Source organism: Cavia porcellus, unplaced genomic scaffold (genome assembly GCF_034190915.1).
Source record: "Cavia porcellus strain 051 isolate PalLab524CR breed Dunkin Hartley unplaced genomic scaffold, mCavPor4.1 scaffold_1, whole genome shotgun sequence".
In the NCBI taxonomy this organism is placed as follows: Eukaryota; Metazoa; Chordata; class Mammalia; order Rodentia; family Caviidae; genus Cavia; species Cavia porcellus.
Genome location: NW_026947484.1, coordinates 72,452,489 through 72,469,254, shown reverse-complemented (window position 1 = coordinate 72,469,254; position 16,766 = coordinate 72,452,489). Strand labels below are relative to the sequence as shown.

Sequence of the window (16,766 nt, the reverse complement as noted above, 5' to 3'; positions counted from 1 at the left end):
AGCGATGTCACCCTTATGATTAGGATCGTCCTGTTGTTGGAATCACATAGACCTGCTTGTTCTGACGTTGTCTCTCTCCACAGGCTCAGCAGTGGCTTTCTCAATGTGCTTGAAGTCCTGAAACATAACGTGAAGATAGGGCTGGGGACAGGTAAGGAGCTCTGCAAAAAGGTCAGCTGATGAATAACGTTCTGCTATGGCTGATTTAGAGGTAGTTCTTGTGTGATTAAGGGATGTGAGTTTCATTATTTGATAGCGATGTCTTCATATGTGTGTAGCCAAGCTGGATGGGAAGCAGCAAGGACATGTATGCAAAGAGTGAAGTTTCATTGACACTAACGCAGCCCGCCACTGTGCACAGCCATGGTCCCGATTTGCTGTTTAGAGATTAGGTTATAAAACGATTGGGTTATGAGTCTTTCTAAAGGGTTTTACAGTTTCATCTTTTTCTTCTTTTAAAGAAATCCTTAGTTTTTTGTTTGACTCCCTCTGGCTAGGTTTTAATGATTTGTATTTAGGGGTTTTAAGTTTTCAAAGTATTGTTATCACCAAGGCTTTTTCAAAAGACAATTTATTTGATCTTGTCATAGTGACCACATGTTCTCTGCCAGCACCTGAGAACTCTGAGATGGGATGAGAAAACCTTTGCTTTTAAGCAGTTTTGCCAGATGAGACTCCTGGCGTCTAAGGGCGTCTGATGATTATGGGCTGAAGGACATTCAGGGTGGCTGCGGAGCTAGTGACGCCTGCTTTCTTCTCTAGTTGTTTTGCCTGAGTGTAGGTTCGTTTATTCATTTTCAAAGTGAGAGTCAGGTCAAATGTCTAGGTATCTGCAGTGAGCCTTCTTTTATTATTAAAGAAATAATTTTTTAAGAAATTAAAGAGACTAAGGGCACAAAGACTTTTATTTCTGTTTTAAGACTTTAATTGACCCATAAAAATTATACACATTGATGGGATACCATGTGATAGTTCCATGCGTACATCGTATAATGTTTAAATCAAAGTGAACATATCTGTGTCCTCAGATACTGATCATTCCTTAGTGATAAAATAACTAAAAATCCTGTCTTCTAAATTTTTTTTTGAAATACATAGCACATTTCTATAGTGTCACACCAGATCTTATCTTTCTGTTTGTAATTTTGTCTCTATTCACCAATAATTTTTCCATCTCTCCCTCCTTCCATGCTCCCCAGTCTCCTTAACCGCCATTCTACTGTGAACTTTTATGGAAATCAACTGTGTTAGATTCCAAATACGAGTGCAGCCTTACGGTGCTCATCTTTGTTTTCCATTCTGTTCTCAGTGTGTTTGTCTCTCTGGTATTTCACCCCATCAGACTGCATGTATTGTTGACTCTGATGATTTCCACCATTTTCATCAATAATTTAAGTCTCATTTTGCCACAGTGAGCTATTTTACTATATCAAGTAGTTACTTGGTAAGACACAGGATTAGGCATAATTATTTTATTTATATTTTTAAAAAGATATTAGTTTTCTGCAATTTCACATAGAATCAAAGGAACTTAGAAACCTTCTAATTCAAGCCTTACGTCACCGATAGTGTGGTAATACCTGAACATACTCAGGAGTTAAGGTGTAAAACTAGCTGTTTACTTTCACAGAAAAGCATTAATGGTTAAGAAAGGAATGACCAAGAGTCAATTAATATGGCAATACAATGTAGTGAATTAATATGAAAGATTAGGCAGATATAAAAAATAGATTTTCGTTTCAGATCTTTTGGGATTTGGGGCCCATGTTCAATATATGACATCTAGCTCTTGACTTTGGAGGGTGTAGCTACAGCTTCAAAAATGTGAATGAAAGAAACATCCAGCTCATCAGAGTAAGATTTTAAACAAAATTAAATCTAAAGATTGACTTCATGATTTATATAACAATAATGATAGTAATTGTGTTTTGAAAATGACATAAAAAATTGCTTGCAAAATTATTGACACAGACCTGCCACAAAGCACTATTCAGTCAAGACTGGCTTAAAAAGAGAGGAGCAAGGGTGGTGAACTGACCAAACGTTCCAGGAGTGTGAAGCATTAGCTTCTTCCTTTAAAGAATGCTTTCCAGTTTTACTCAGTCTTTGACCCAGAGCCACCATGTACTCTGCCACTTCCTGAGCATAACATTTATGGATCAGTTTCCCCCATTCTTGTGGACTTTCGATAATATTCAAACTCATACAGTGGACCAAGAGAAGGTCCGGGAACAGCTCATTCACCAGCTACAATGAATGCAGGAAGAACTCTTCCAGGTGTGGTGTCATGAGGTGTTGGAGCCTTGAGGATTCTGAATTTGGGGGTAGCAGTACTCAGCCTATATTAAAGATAGCTACTTGCAGACTTCTAAAAATCGAATACCTTGTATTTGAAACATGAAGAAAACATAAAAGCAAATGCAAAGAGTGAATAATTGAAAAACAACAATCAGAAGGAAATATATAAAACTAGAGTGAATTTGCGTGAGCATGACAGACAGCTTCATTAAAACAAACACCCTCCAGGAGCCAGTGCCTCATCATGCGGTGATGATCTCCTTGATTGTTCTCAGCTGTTACATCAGCAGTTCATTGCCCTCCTTGGTGACTTCGATCCAGCCATTCCATGTCTTCACAGAATCCAGCATTCCTTCCCTCGTCTACCCCTCCTAGATGCCTGGGTACCTCACTAGATTGCCTTTTTCCCTCTTGCATTCTTTGTGTTCATTCTGCAGAAGTCCAAGCCTTGGTTACCTCAGCAGTTGTGTTTCTAGTGCCCACACGTAGGCATCTGGAAGTTGCCAGGGAAAAAAATCCCGTGATGTCTTGTTTTAAATTCTGCCATCAAATCTCGAGTGGACTTTACCTCTAGCAATAGCAGCAACTGTGTTTCTCTAAGAAGTGTATTTTTCCTTTTACCGAGATAGCCTTTTTTTCATCTATCTTTAAACGTTTTACCCCAACTCATTCTATCCTCACGCTCAACTTATAATCTCCTAAGTCATTACAAAAGCAGAAAAATCAGAAATTGTCCCCCCAGATTCTCACCACCACATTTAAATGCCTACTTGCATCTGCTGGTCTTTTCTTGTCCTGCTACAGTTTTAAAAAGAAAATGAGACTCTATTTCAGAATCAAAGGCAAAATACAAAAATACCCGAAAGTGTGTTTTTATACATTCCTTTCCCGCTCCCTCAGATAAATTCCTCTGGCCACTGATTCCCGTGCCTCCCCAGTACCCCCGTCTGCCTGATCACTCCTACAAATGTAGCTTCTGGGATTAGTGTCTGGCGTAGCTGCTGGGGTTTTCTGCAGAGACAGACCTTTTTCCTCTTCAGGCTTCTGCCTACATCTCTGCTTCCCTTTACCATCACATTTCTTCCAAGACTGGGACCCACGCTGCCGCTACTGAGATGCTTTTCCATCTTTTCCCCACTTCTGCCTGCTCTCCACGGCCACTGCTGTGGTCCTTTCTCTGGTGTCCGCCACCACGGTGATCTGTTTGCTGCTGCCTCCCGAGGGTGCGAGTCTGTACCCATCACAGGAGCAATCTCAGCAGTATGTGCTGTAGTTGACCGCTCTCTCCTTGGTCTGAACCATCTTATGTTTGAGTTAGTGAAAGAGTTTTGTGATGATTTCCCTTCTTTCTTGCTAGCTCTTTTCTCTCAGAAGACCTGTGCTCCTCTTTGTAGTTATTTGAGAAAACTTCCTTGGAGGCTTAGTCTTAGACAGTGTCTGCTTTGTGCTTGACAATTTCTTCTTAGGAGGATTATACATGGCTGTGTCTGCATTGTAGGCAAGAGACTTGCCACCCTGACTCCTTGGATTCTAATCTTGCATTTTTCGCTGCCTGCCTTCTCTTCTTCTTTGGCCTCTCCTGAAGAAACACCCACGCTCCATTATACTGCAGAACACCTTTCAGACTTCCTCTCTTAACTAGGTCTCCTTTTCAGAGAACTCAGTTTCTCCAGTTAGGCACTAGAGAATTATTTTGGGGACCTTCTCCTTTATCTCTCTCACACTTAACCCAGCACAGTACCCAGCCTCATGACTGCTTATTACCTTCTGAACCCGACCTGCTTTCCCCAGTGGGCCACTGCTATCTGCCATGAGCTGCCATCATTTCTGGATGATGTGCTACACTAGCCCCCTCAAAGGTCCTTCCTGGCCCCTCATGATCCATTCCTTTTTCAGAAGAGTCACAGAAGCCTGATGATTCCACCCCTTTGTGTGTGCCACCCTCTGGTAGCTATGGTATGTGAGGCCCTGGCAGCAGGACCGCATACCTCTCCGCGGTTCCCAGCCCCATCTCAGACGGCTCTCTCCTCCTGACGCTTGGCTCCATTTCAATCTCCTCTCTGTTGAGCCAGAGTCAGCAACTTCTCAGAAGAGTACCCCAAAATCTGTCCAACTAAAAGTTTCCAAGATAAATTTGCCAATAATCGGGTTTAAGAACATCCTGCATTGGAGAGGAAGATACAATGCAGGTGTGAAGAGAGCCTGGGTTCAAATGCCAGCTCTACCACCAGCTGGTGCAGCAGGTCACCTTGACAGATGGCAGTGTAATTGTCATTGTGCTTTGATGCTTCTCTTTAAAATGGGGTTGATGATATTAGATGTCATACAGAATTATTTTGAAGATTAGGTAAATATGTGTGATACTCTTGGAATAATTCTTGATGCAATAACAGTTAATACTAATTGATTATTATGTGTTTGGCATTGGTTTTCTTTTCTATATAAGTTCTTTTGTTTCTTTTTAATCAACTTGTAATAATAATGCAGTAATGAAGGCTTAATGGATGCTTACCATCTCTTTACAAGGACTAATAACTTAAATAGATGTAGTAAAACTTTTCAAGAAACTGGGTGATCTGCTGGCAATATCTTCATGCTTAGAGAAAAGCATTTTCTCTGTGGGTTCCTCACAAGCTTATGTAAGAATGTGTAATACAGTAAAGCAAAACTGAGCTGCCGTCTATGACTGCTGTTAAACAAGAAATTACTGTTAATATTTGCTCTGTATAAGCAGTTATGTATGTCTACTTAGGAATGACAGAAGCAACCCTTTAAAAAAGTTTTTTTAGCTATAAAATGTGTTATTCCAGTGTAACCTACCAACTAACTTGACATTTATACAAAATCATTTAGTACCTTGTACATTTGTTCTTCTCAAAAGTAGTATTTCAATTTATTGTAATTAGGTACTTTATTTAAATCACTAAAAAAATCTTACTTCAACCAATGTAGAAATCTGACTACACTGGCATTGTTTAGTTATTATACCTTTTTCTCAAAATATATATTCATCCTAAAGAATAAGTAGCTTTTTAATTTTCTAGAGTTCTCATCTTGATTAATATGAACTCAGGACAAGTTTTTAGAATATAGAACTGTATTTTGTTTTTTAAAAAATTTTATTTAGAAAAGACTAAACAAAACAGAAAATGGGTAGAAATAATACATTCAGAGAAAAAATAAGGAGTAAGAAATCACTAGTTAATGTTTATATACTGTCCTTTTACAAATAGTTGTTCAAGATAAAAAAGTGGAACATATAAAGTGGGAATCCAAACAGCGAGACTGCAAACATAGAACTGTATTTTAAATCACATGTTATGTAGCTTACATTATCTTTCAAATTATACAGGCATGTTTGAACAATTTCTGTGATAGTGCCAGGAATATTAAAAAATTAACCTCTTAGCCTTATAACAGATTGATTGTTATAGCACATTGAATTGTGACCCAAATGTGTTTCCCAGAGCCTGTAAGTATGACTTTATATGGAATAAAGGTCTTTTTAGTTGTAATCAAGGTAGGGTTGTCAAAATGAAATCAATCTAACATAGTGTGGGCCAAAATCCAATGATCTGTCTATGTAAGAAACAGAAAAGGAGAGACATATAAAGCCATAGAAGGAAGAAGCAGTTTGAGACAGAGACTGGATTATAAAGCCATAATCCAAGCAATGCCAGGAGCCACTATAACCTGGAAGGAAGAAAGGAAAGATTTTTCTTAGAGCTTTTGTAAGGATAGTGGCTCTGCCAGCCTTTGGACTTCTGACTTCCAAAACCATGAAAGAAGAAATGTCAGCTGTTGTTAAGCCACATTTGTGCTAATTTGTTGCAGCAATCCTAAGAAACTAATACAAGAATACCTTTGATACTAATTACAGGTTTCAGATTTTTTAAAATGTTGATTTTTAGGTAACCTAAATTTATATACAAGAGCTTTTCTGTAAGCATATTAAAGATGGAACATTGCTCAACAAAATAAAAACGGTAGCGTATGCCTGCTATTCCATTTATCCTCATATAATCACTGGTTTGGCTTTCTTTTGCCCACCGTAGATGTGGCTGGTGGCTACTCGTATTCCATGCTTGATGCAATCAGAAGAGCATTGATGGCTTCCAAAGCCCTTTTGATTAACAAGGTAAATGAGAAAAGCCTCACTCTCAAAGAAGTCTTCAGACTAGCTACTCTTGGAGGAAGCCAAGGTAATGACTGTTTATTTCTATCTCAGAAATTGCACAATTATGCTAATCGGTGTCCTGGGATAGAATGTGAAGGTGTGTGATGGTGGAACCAGGACCATTCAGTATTCCTGTCACGCCTCCCATAATATACCCAAAACGTAGCCAGGAAATATGTGTTCAGGTGTGTGGTAGCGGAATTGTTCGGTGAATTCACTGTCTTTGAAGAAATAGATACTTGATAGACAATTGTCATGTTAATCATTTTAATGGATATTTACATTGGTCACTTGCACTTTTTTCTTTAAAATAATCTATTCTTTCATTGAATCTCTCCTGGATTGAATGGCACTAACAGTAAAAGTGATAATCGAGACTTTCCAAAATCTTACCATGTCATAGGCACCATGCAACACACTTTCTGTACACTGTCATGAACCACCACAAGCGCTGCTGTTAATTTCATTTTACAACAAGGAACTTAGGTGGGTTTTATAAGGCTGACAAGCTGCAACATGCTGAGATTTGAGTCTAGAAAATCTACTACCAGATGCTGATTCGTATCTTTTCCCCTCCACTATAATATCTTCTGCTGTAAATCCTTCCTATTCCATGTACATATTTGGTTAATATGTTTAAATATGCTAATGAACCAAGGCTTTTTAAAATTAGAAAGATGTAAAAATATAGTTGGCTTAGAAGTGAATATTTTTTCTTCATTTTTCTCAGTTCTCATATATAACTATTTTTATTTAAAAATGTGATTGCTTTGCTTTAAGTCACTTTAGAAATACAGTGTAATCTAAATGGATGATGGTGAAAATAGCATAAAATCACAGGTAACCAGTGAAATTTAAAAACATAAAGACACAAATATGGAGATGTAGATTTATGGAAGCTATTCTGTGCCTTAAAAATGGAGGGTGATCCAAAGGCTAGCACCATACTATTAAATGCAACTTCTTAGCTCTTCTTTGAATGTTCTAAGTTGTAATGAGCACCATCAAGAACATTTCAAGCAAAACAAATGGCAGTTATGATTTTTGCACTTCTTAAATCTTATGGTTTTAGTTTTTAAACACTAAGTTTCAAGTGATCCATTTTTGTAAGTGTGATGCCTTCTAACCCACATTATCAGAGTATTTTTGAATCTGAGTTTGGTTCAAGTTGTTCTGTTTCCCTAGTGCAAACGAGGTGAATTTAACAAATGCTTTTTTTTATTCTAGGCTCTCTGTGGTTTGCTCCAGCAGGATCCTGTTTTGACCAAGCTATCATGGGATGCCTACCAAATGTTTTCTGCCTTGCAATGTGCCTTTTAAATCTGTGTCTCTGGGCCACTGGGTGACTGTCACAGGATTTCTTCTCCTTAACTTGAGTCTCTACTATAGTTGGAGCAAAATGAGATGAATGGGTTACTGTGTAAAGTGTGGCGTTTCCTGAGCCCTGCCACAATCTTTAAACTCACTCTCAAGATCATAGCATATAAGAATCATCTCCACATAGCTAATGTTTGCTCCAAAGGCAGCAAAACTGCAATTCCTGAAATGCATTTGAGTTGTTTACCCTCACAGCTGGGTCCATCTGTAGCAATCTAAATTTACATCGGTTTACAAATTCATTGAAGCACTGTGTCCTTTTTGGTTAGCTCATTCTTGAGTGCTTCAGATTCTAATGATTTGGACCTAGCTGTCTGATCTATAAAAAGCACAACAGTTTTATGCTGAATACAGTCCTTAAAAACTCATGCCTCTGTGTCAGAGGCAAAAAGAAGTAGAGTGTAATCAGTGAAGGAGAAAAATTTCTAGGGACTTTCTGTCATATGTGATGCTTCTTCTGACAATTAGATCATCTAACTGCTTTTAACATTTCTAATTCTTTTCATACCACTCTCTTGCTATGAGAATTTTTTAGATTAAAAAAAATCTTTTTCTTTTCTGAGAATAAAAGAGTTTCCATTTAGATAATCTTTTAAGAACAAGGATTCTAAGTCAGTGATCTCAACTTTGCCAAGTCTGGATACATGTTCATAAAATATGTGTCAGATACTGTATTGCCTCCCAGGGAAAATCTACTTAGTACTTTGAAAGCAGACTATATTCTGACAGTAACAGAATAAACAATCTTATGTAACAATGGAAATAAATAATGCAGCACTCCAGTTAACCTTACTTTTGGGCATGTTTGCTTCTGACAGTTCACTTTCTTGGATTATAAGCTTTAATGAGATTTAGTTTCATCCCCTGCATTGACCAGAAAAGCCATCTACGATTCTTTTAACCCTAAATCATAGAAAGAACAGATTTTCTTCTTTGGCATTCAGTAATCATGGACATGAATTACAGCTGTGAGATGGGCCAAGTCAATACACATTATTGATCTGTGCATTAGTTTAGAAAATCATTCTTCTCAAGCAGTTTTGAGGTTACAAAGCAATTGCTGTCCTTTTAAAACCATTGTGACTCAAATTATGAGAAGCTCTTTACATTGCCATGTGTTTTTTTTTCCTATCCCAAGTATTTAAACTACAAAATTTGTGATAGATATGCCTGTATTTGCAAATATACAGAAGTATATTTAATTATTTTTATTTACTGAAGGTTCTTTTCACGGTCATGAAAATAAATCTTGTCAGCGATTTCATGAAAAAACAGGCAAAGAAAGGAACTGGTGTGTTGGGAGGAGAAGAAGAAGGAAAAAGAAGATTGATACTATGGCAGTGATGTTTCTCAGATGCAGAAAACCATAGACCAGTTGGCTATGAAATGCTCTGATAGGGCTGAAACAGAGCAACATCATCAAAATTATAATTATGTGCCCAAGGGAACTGCTTTTATTCTCAGATTTTGCTTTCCTGTGTTTACTCTGCTTTTATAAATAGAATTTCGGTGACCTATTCAAATAAGAGCACTTCTCTGCCCCACTAGGATACTAATTTTTTTCTAGTGATGTGTTGGCAGATTCCGCCCTTGCAGACTGGCCTGCTAGCATGATCTGATGGCTTGCAGGACTGACTGTGTGGTCCCTTGTTCCCCACTGCAGCCCTGGGACTGGACAATGAGATTGGAAACTTTGAAGTAGGAAAAGAATTTGACGCCCTCCTGATCAACCCCAAAGCATCTGACTCTCCCATTGACCTGTTTTGTGCGGATTTTGCTTCTGATGCTTCTGATGTAAGTAAAAGACAGTTAATCAAAAGATATTTCATAGAAGTCCTAACAGCTTCCCTGTAGAAAAGAACATAGCAGCTGAAACATTCTAATAAGATGCAGGAAAATCTAAAGAGACACTAGATCCCTTTGATTATTACTATTATGTCATGAAAGCAATGTTAAGAAAATTTATCTGAGCATGGTGGCACATACCTGTAATCTTAAGCATTTGGGAGGCTGACGCAGGAAGATTGCTACAAGTTTGAGGCCAGCCTGGACTAAAGAATGAGACTGTCTCAAAAGACCAAAAATAAAAAAAAAGAAAATTTGTCGTAAGACAATACTTAAATTTTGTATGTGTTTGTGTAGCTGAATGTGTGTGTTTATAAGGACCCATACTGCAGTTAGGGTACACTGAATACCTGCTAAGGGCGGGGTCACTCTCAGACGTAATTCTATTCAGTTATCAGAACAATTCCAAGAGAGATCAATACTGTTAATATTGCCATGTTAATCACAGAATCAGTGAGACATAGAAGAAGTAACAGGAGTGGCCTAAGGATTCATAGGTAAACCCTACTAGCAGTTAATACAGCTTAGATGCAAATAGGACTCTGACCATCACAGGCTGGAGTGTTGGCCACTGTGCTACATCAATTTTCTTAACAGAAAATGAATTCGTTCTTCTTACAAAATCTTTCCTTATGAATATAAAAACTGACCCATCTTTAATAATTATTGTTTATGATTGTTTTTCCAAAGAAGAATTGATTACTGTTATTTGTAAGCTGATCTATTTACTAACATAAATGTGTCAATAAATATATCATTCTAGGGTGTTTAAAAGATAAATGCTGGATTATTTCTAGTTTGTATTATTTGTTATTTTAGGGGAGGAAATATCTCTTTCTTTACCATGCTAGGTTTAAGCTGAAGTCCCTACAATGAAAGACAGATGAACCAGAAAATGTTTTAAGTTTTCTGTGATGAAAGATCTTTCTTAGTGAAAAGAAAGTCCAAAGAGATGAGAAAACCTGAGTATTTTTATTCTAAGTTTGATGAAGAACGTAGAGTTGGGGTGAAACACAATAGAGAAAAGAGTGTGATCTAATGATAGTGAACTGGGGAAAGCTAGCAAGACCTGACTGTTGAGGCTTCTGTGTCACCTTCTCTCTTCAGAAATAGGGGTGAGAGCACCTCTCCCAAGAGGCTCTTCCAACCTGATTCAGGGTAAGGTCAGAAAATTCTTCCTAGATCCGAGCATCTGCTTCAGAGAGAAAGGTGCAGGGCAGATCACAATGATGGTGCTGGCTTTAATTTTTAGGTAGCATGTCCTGACTTCATCAGCACTGTTGTATTACCTACTCTTCTGCTCCAGTGAATTTCTAAGAATCCCATTCATCTATTTTCTTTATATCCTATGCCTCCTGAAATATTTGAATCACTTCATTAAATTAACCTCTTTAATTTATATAATGCTTTTTCTCTGAAGATTCTAGCATTATATACCAATAACTTTCTGCCAGTGGCTAAATATTTGTTAATAACCAATGGATTAAGCTTTTGTTTGTTCGTTTGTTTTAGGTTTTGTTAGGTTTGGGGGAAAGACTCTTAATTACTAGAAATAGATTTTGACATTGAGAAATAAATTTCAGTTTCTGGGCTTTGCCAGCCAGGTTCCTGTGAATTTCCTTTTCTAAATGTACAAGACATTACAGGCATTTCTTATTGTCTTTGTTTTTTATTTTAGGCTGTTATCCAGAAGTTCTTCTTTCTAGGTAGGTACATTTGTGTGCTAAATAAATGGTTGTCTTTTCCTTGTGTATAGTTCACTGTATTTGTTTTACCATGTGGTAAACTCTGTATGTTAGTTGGTTTTGATTCATTTTTAACTTTCCCCGGCGTGGAACCTGTTTATTCACAGTATTTAAGTTGCACCATTGTAAGTCCCAAGAGGAAGGAGAAGGACAAAGGGGTAGAGATGTTCACTTTCAACCCTGGGTGCTCCTTCTGCACCCCCGTCTGTTCTGTCCCACTGTGAGTGTGGTTGTCCAGGATTCTCTCCTCATGTGCTTCCACTGAGCTTCTCTTCCACTTTACGAGAAGTATTGTGAAGGGGTCTCCTCTGCCCTCCCTTCCATTGAGCCCTGTGTCAGCTTGAGATGCAGAAGCGCACACATCACTTCCTGTGGAGCTCGGTTTCTGCAGGCTGCTCCTGTCCCCACACTGAATCTGATGCTACTGTGTAAAGATTCCTGTTCCTCTTCCACCTCGGGCTAAGAATACCAGCAACCACTTCAGCTGAAAGGAGAGGGATGGAGGTGGTTTCAACTAGATGTCATTTTGCCTTAGGTGCAGAACTCAGACCCTGCTCCTCAAATTAGCTATGCCATGTTCTGATGACGTCATCTTGACCAGATTATAAACAAGACGAGGTAGAGGGAGGAGGGGAGGACAGCTCTTTTGATTTCTTTAGAAATGTTTATTTTAAATCTCTATTAATGGCAATTAACATAGTTATCAACACTTAATGGATTATTTTCATTTTCTTTCAGGAGATGACCGAAATATTGAGGAGGTTTATGTGGGCGGAAAGCAGGTGGTTCCATTTTCTAGTTCGGTGTAAGACCCTTGGCCACCTACAAGGTTCTCCAGAGACAACCTGGCTCTGTAGCTCCCTTGGACCCAGGCAGGGTCAGAAAGTCAAAAACAGTACCTCATTCTTGGGATGACGGTCTCTTTCTGTGTCTAGTTACTATATTCACTTCGTAAATTGTTTGAAGGAAGTGTACTTACTCTCAGCTCTGGCTGGCAGGTTCCTAATTTGATGAAAATCTTTGGAGCTGTTCAGATTTAGTTTAAGCTCAAGCAAAAGAAAATGTTGACTAGTGGTGACTTATGAGAACGAAGTAAAATCTTTTGCATATATGGAAATGCAGAGAGAAAAGGTATTCCTATTTGGTTAGCTATTTTGAGGTAGTAAGTATGAAAATTACGGGAACTGAAAATGGACCCAAAGATATATTTTTATGAAGGAGCAAAACTTGGTGAACAAATGTTGGAAAATAGCTTTGGATTGTGTTTGAAAATTATATCCTGAGCATACTGATTTAAAAGACAACCAGCTGATTTTAAAATGTGTTTCTTGATTGATCTTGTGTTAGAAATTTGCATTTAATGGAATTTGCATTTCAGAGACATGTTATTGTTGTGTTTTGCCTTCTTTCAGGGATGAATATCAAAAATTGAAAGCCACATGCTTTTTAAATATAGTTCTGTGCTTTAAAATATTTGACAGAAGCTGAGTACTAAAGACATAAAGTCTCTTAGAAATACTATTCATATAACCACTGGCATAAATTGTTGTATTTTGTGTACTTTAAAATCATCTTAGTTTGTAACTATGTGATGTTATAATTGCTTCATTTTGTTATAAGAGAAACAGATTGAAAACCCATTATTGTGCAGATTTGCATCTTCATAAACTGGAGCAAGTAAGTGGGTGTCAAAGGCTCCTTTCCAATGGCCCATTCTACCCAACCCTCTGCTGTAGCTGCTGGAAATTTTGTTCTCAAAAATTAATATGCTAGTGCTTTCAAGTGAAGGATAAGTTATGTTAAAGAAATACTATTAAAAATCTTTAAACTTGGTATATTGAAAGTGCTATGTTTTTCAGTTGTATTCAGTTGACTGTTTAATTCCTTATAAAATTTCTGGACTTTCAGATTGTAGTATAATAAAAGATATACAGCTATTTCAGTTAATGTTTATGTTAACAGGACTTAATCTGTTCCAGACATCTAGGAACATTAAACAATGTGATTTTACGCTTCCTAACCAATATAGTATCCTTTTCCATAACCTGGAATTAAAATCACATTGTGACTGTAGATAAACTTTTAGAAAGTATCGGTGTCTTACTTAAATCCTGTGTTTCCTAATTTGTTCCATGTACTACAGATAAACAAACAAGGAAAGGAAAAGATTTTCTCAGTAGCATAACATTCATTTCTAGGACTTGAGTGTAATTCATTAATGTTACCTTACAGTAGAAAACATATAAAATATAGTTAATCACATATTTACACAACTAAGAACACAATTCCTGTCCTGTAAGGTAAATACCATTTTCACATACTCATTTTAATTCGGTAGTAATTTGTCAGAGTTTTTTTTTTGTGATAGAACTCTTTCAGATTTGATTGTGTATATACTGCATTTAGTGGTGGAACACAATTTTTAAAAAAAACAAACACAGTTTGTTTTGTGGGATACTTAATAACTCAGTAAATCCAATTTCCAATGTCAGTCTGTATTTCCAGAGTTTGTCATTCCTGAGCCACATCAAAGCAGATCTGCCAAATTTCTCCCCATTTCTGTACAGTGCTGGAAAGTATTTTATGCTCTAGCTTTCATCCCCTGTCAGAGGAGGTTACATGTTTTCTAAGTAAATGAATAAGCTTAGGAGCCTGGATGAGATGTGTAAGAGCCTGCGATTGCAAACAGCCACTTCCAGGCTTCAAAGGAATCTATACTGTCACCTTCCTTAAGGTAAACATTTTGATAACGAGCATCAGCTTTCATTTAGACTTGGGATTCATATACAGTAATACAAATTAATTATAGTATCAAAAGCAAGAATAATGGTCAGACACAAACATTTTGTCCTACATTCAGTTTAGCCCTGATAGTAGCTTAAGAACCAAATAACTTTCCTAGCAAAAATAGAATGTGTTGAAATAGTTATATGCACTTTGATCTCTCTGCATCCTTTGTAACTTAAGTATTTTATTCCCCAAGTTCAGTGCTCCTGAATGTTATATATGCTTTTTTCAGTACCGTGGGCATTAGCCTTATCTGGGCCCAGATGTTCTGCACTTTGAAAGGCTGCATTGCCTAATGTAGGAAGACGGTCTGGATTGTGGAGAGGTACTCTTCCCAAGCCAGCTCTGCTTGGCACTTTATGTTTAAATGGTTTGCTCTCTGGCAGGAAAAAATTAAAACTCTGTTCTCCCCTTAATATACCCTGCATCATGGTATTTCAGTGAAGTACATTTTAAAATGTAAAACCGTATTTACAAATATCATGTGCTATACATTCACAAAATATATTTGTAACCATAACTAAAAAGGAGGCTCACCAGTTCAGGTGAAGTTGGTTTTCAAGAGAGAAAGAAACATGGCAAATAAAAGATCAGGATGTGAGAAGTTATCCTCGTCATCAACCAAGGTAAAGGAGACACTACTTTATTTCCCAGCTGCTACTCTGAGTTGTCTATAGATTTTAGAACCCAAGAGGATGTCTTGAAACAAGTTCCCTTTGAACCCCATTTAATCTCTTTTCTATTTCAATGAGAAGTCTAAAAGTTGCAGGAAGGGGAATGGTAAGAAGCATGCTTCTTTATGCTTAGCTGATTTTGAAGTGTGCCCCGGAATATCCCTCTTGGCAAGCACTGCTGAGATCTTAGAGAGGAAACATAATGGGTGTGAGATCTCACCATGTATTTGAATTTTCACTCCCCACCAGACTTCCTGGTTTTAATATTTTTTTTTTTAACCTCAGAACCAGACAGATGGAAAACTTCAAAGGTGAGCAGGGAGGCACAATGCATCCATTCTACCTTGCAGGATGCATAGGAGATACCCAGAGCTGGAAGCTTCTGAGGGCCCCTGGACATCTTTGCATTGCTGTCCAGTTTTTAAATTGGCTGTGCTACTGAAAACATTCACATATCTAAAAAGAATGCTCTGAGTTACTAAGAGACCCTGTGTCATGGTATTTTCAGTGAAGTCCATTTTAAAATATAAAACCGTATTTACAAACATCATGTGCTATACATTCACAAAATATATTTGTAACCAGAACTTTTTGATGCGATTAAATGTAACTTCCAAGAGAGCTTTCATAGTCCATGGAGTTCAGGGGACTTGGATAGTAGATGTCATTCCTTAATAAATTGTGTTGCAGTGACTTGCCTGTCTAGTTTCCACTCAAGAGCCTGTTAGAAAACATTCCTTGGTCAAAATCACTTTACATTGTTATTAAATGCCTGATCACTACCCCTAAGAATATATAAATATCTATGTGTATACATATATTTATAGAGACATTTATTTGTATGATTCGCTTATTGTTATTTGCTGAGTGAGCTCCTTTGTGCTTTAAAAAAAATAAATGAGATTATGTGTTTACCTTATTTTTGTGTGCCTGTGATTTGGTTTGTATGAATTCTCTCAGTCTGATAAGCAGACTAATCTGATTTTTTTTTTCATTTTAGCAAGTATTTTAAAAAACAGAATATTTAACTGTGGGCCTGCATTATCTTCTAGCCTGTGACAGTAATTCTATAAAATCTTTTAAAATTAAGCTGTGAGCCAGGCATGATGGTGCATGCCTGTAATCTCAGCACTCAGGAGGCTGACGAAGGAGGATCACAGTGAGTTTGAGGCCAACCTTAATTGCATAGCAAAACCCCATCTCAAAAAAAAAAAAAAAAGGAAAAGAAAAGATAAAAGGTATAATGTTCACCTCTTTAAAAATCACATTGCTATTTCTTTTAATGTTTATACAGTTTATTTTCATACTTTTATTGTCCAAAGAAATTAATGCTACATTAAGAAAACAATTCTTAAAGGTATATTCAACACAAAAATTTCATAACACCTTATCTGTGATGTCAGTTGTTCTCAATACTGTTTTATTCTATTCAATTTTCTTTTTAAATTTTATTTTAAAGGGAATAAAACTGAACAAAATAAAACAATAAGGGATTATGTTTTCTGATCTTTATTATTGTCTTCCATTCATTTAAAAAAATTTCTCAAGGAAAGATATGAGGATATTTCATAACTCTTCTCATAAATGTACTTGGTGTTAAAAAAAACATGCATGAGAGAAGTCATACCACCAACCCTACTCCTTGCATGAATAAATATATAAGTGTAAAATGGTAATGAAGCATAGCTGGTACAGGGGTGAGCCGTGTTTTGTTTTGTTTTTTTCCTCCATTCTTTTCTGATTTTTCATTTTTTTAAAGAAATAAAAAGTGGGAACTACAAAAAAAAACACAAAGTAAAACAAAACAATGAAAATGTTAAAGGACTTCAAAATCAGATAGTAGGAAATCAACAATGGCTACCA

General features: G+C 37.0%; 1 protein-coding gene across 1 annotated transcript in view; it reads left to right on the top strand.

Moving 5' to 3' along the window:
* The window catches only part of Gda (guanine deaminase), a 69,118-nt gene extending 53,296 nt beyond the window's left edge, over positions 1–15,822 (top strand). The window contains exons 10-14 of the mRNA XM_005004744.4: positions 84–151; positions 6,354–6,500; positions 9,516–9,646; positions 11,376–11,403; positions 12,181–15,822. Of these exons, the coding sequence (XP_005004801.1) occupies positions 84–151; positions 6,354–6,500; positions 9,516–9,646; positions 11,376–11,403; positions 12,181–12,251 (445 nt within the window). The 3' untranslated portion in view covers positions 12,252–15,822. The remainder of the gene's footprint in view (positions 1–83; positions 152–6,353; positions 6,501–9,515; positions 9,647–11,375; positions 11,404–12,180) is intronic.
* Positions 15,823–16,766: the final 944 nt, after the last annotated feature.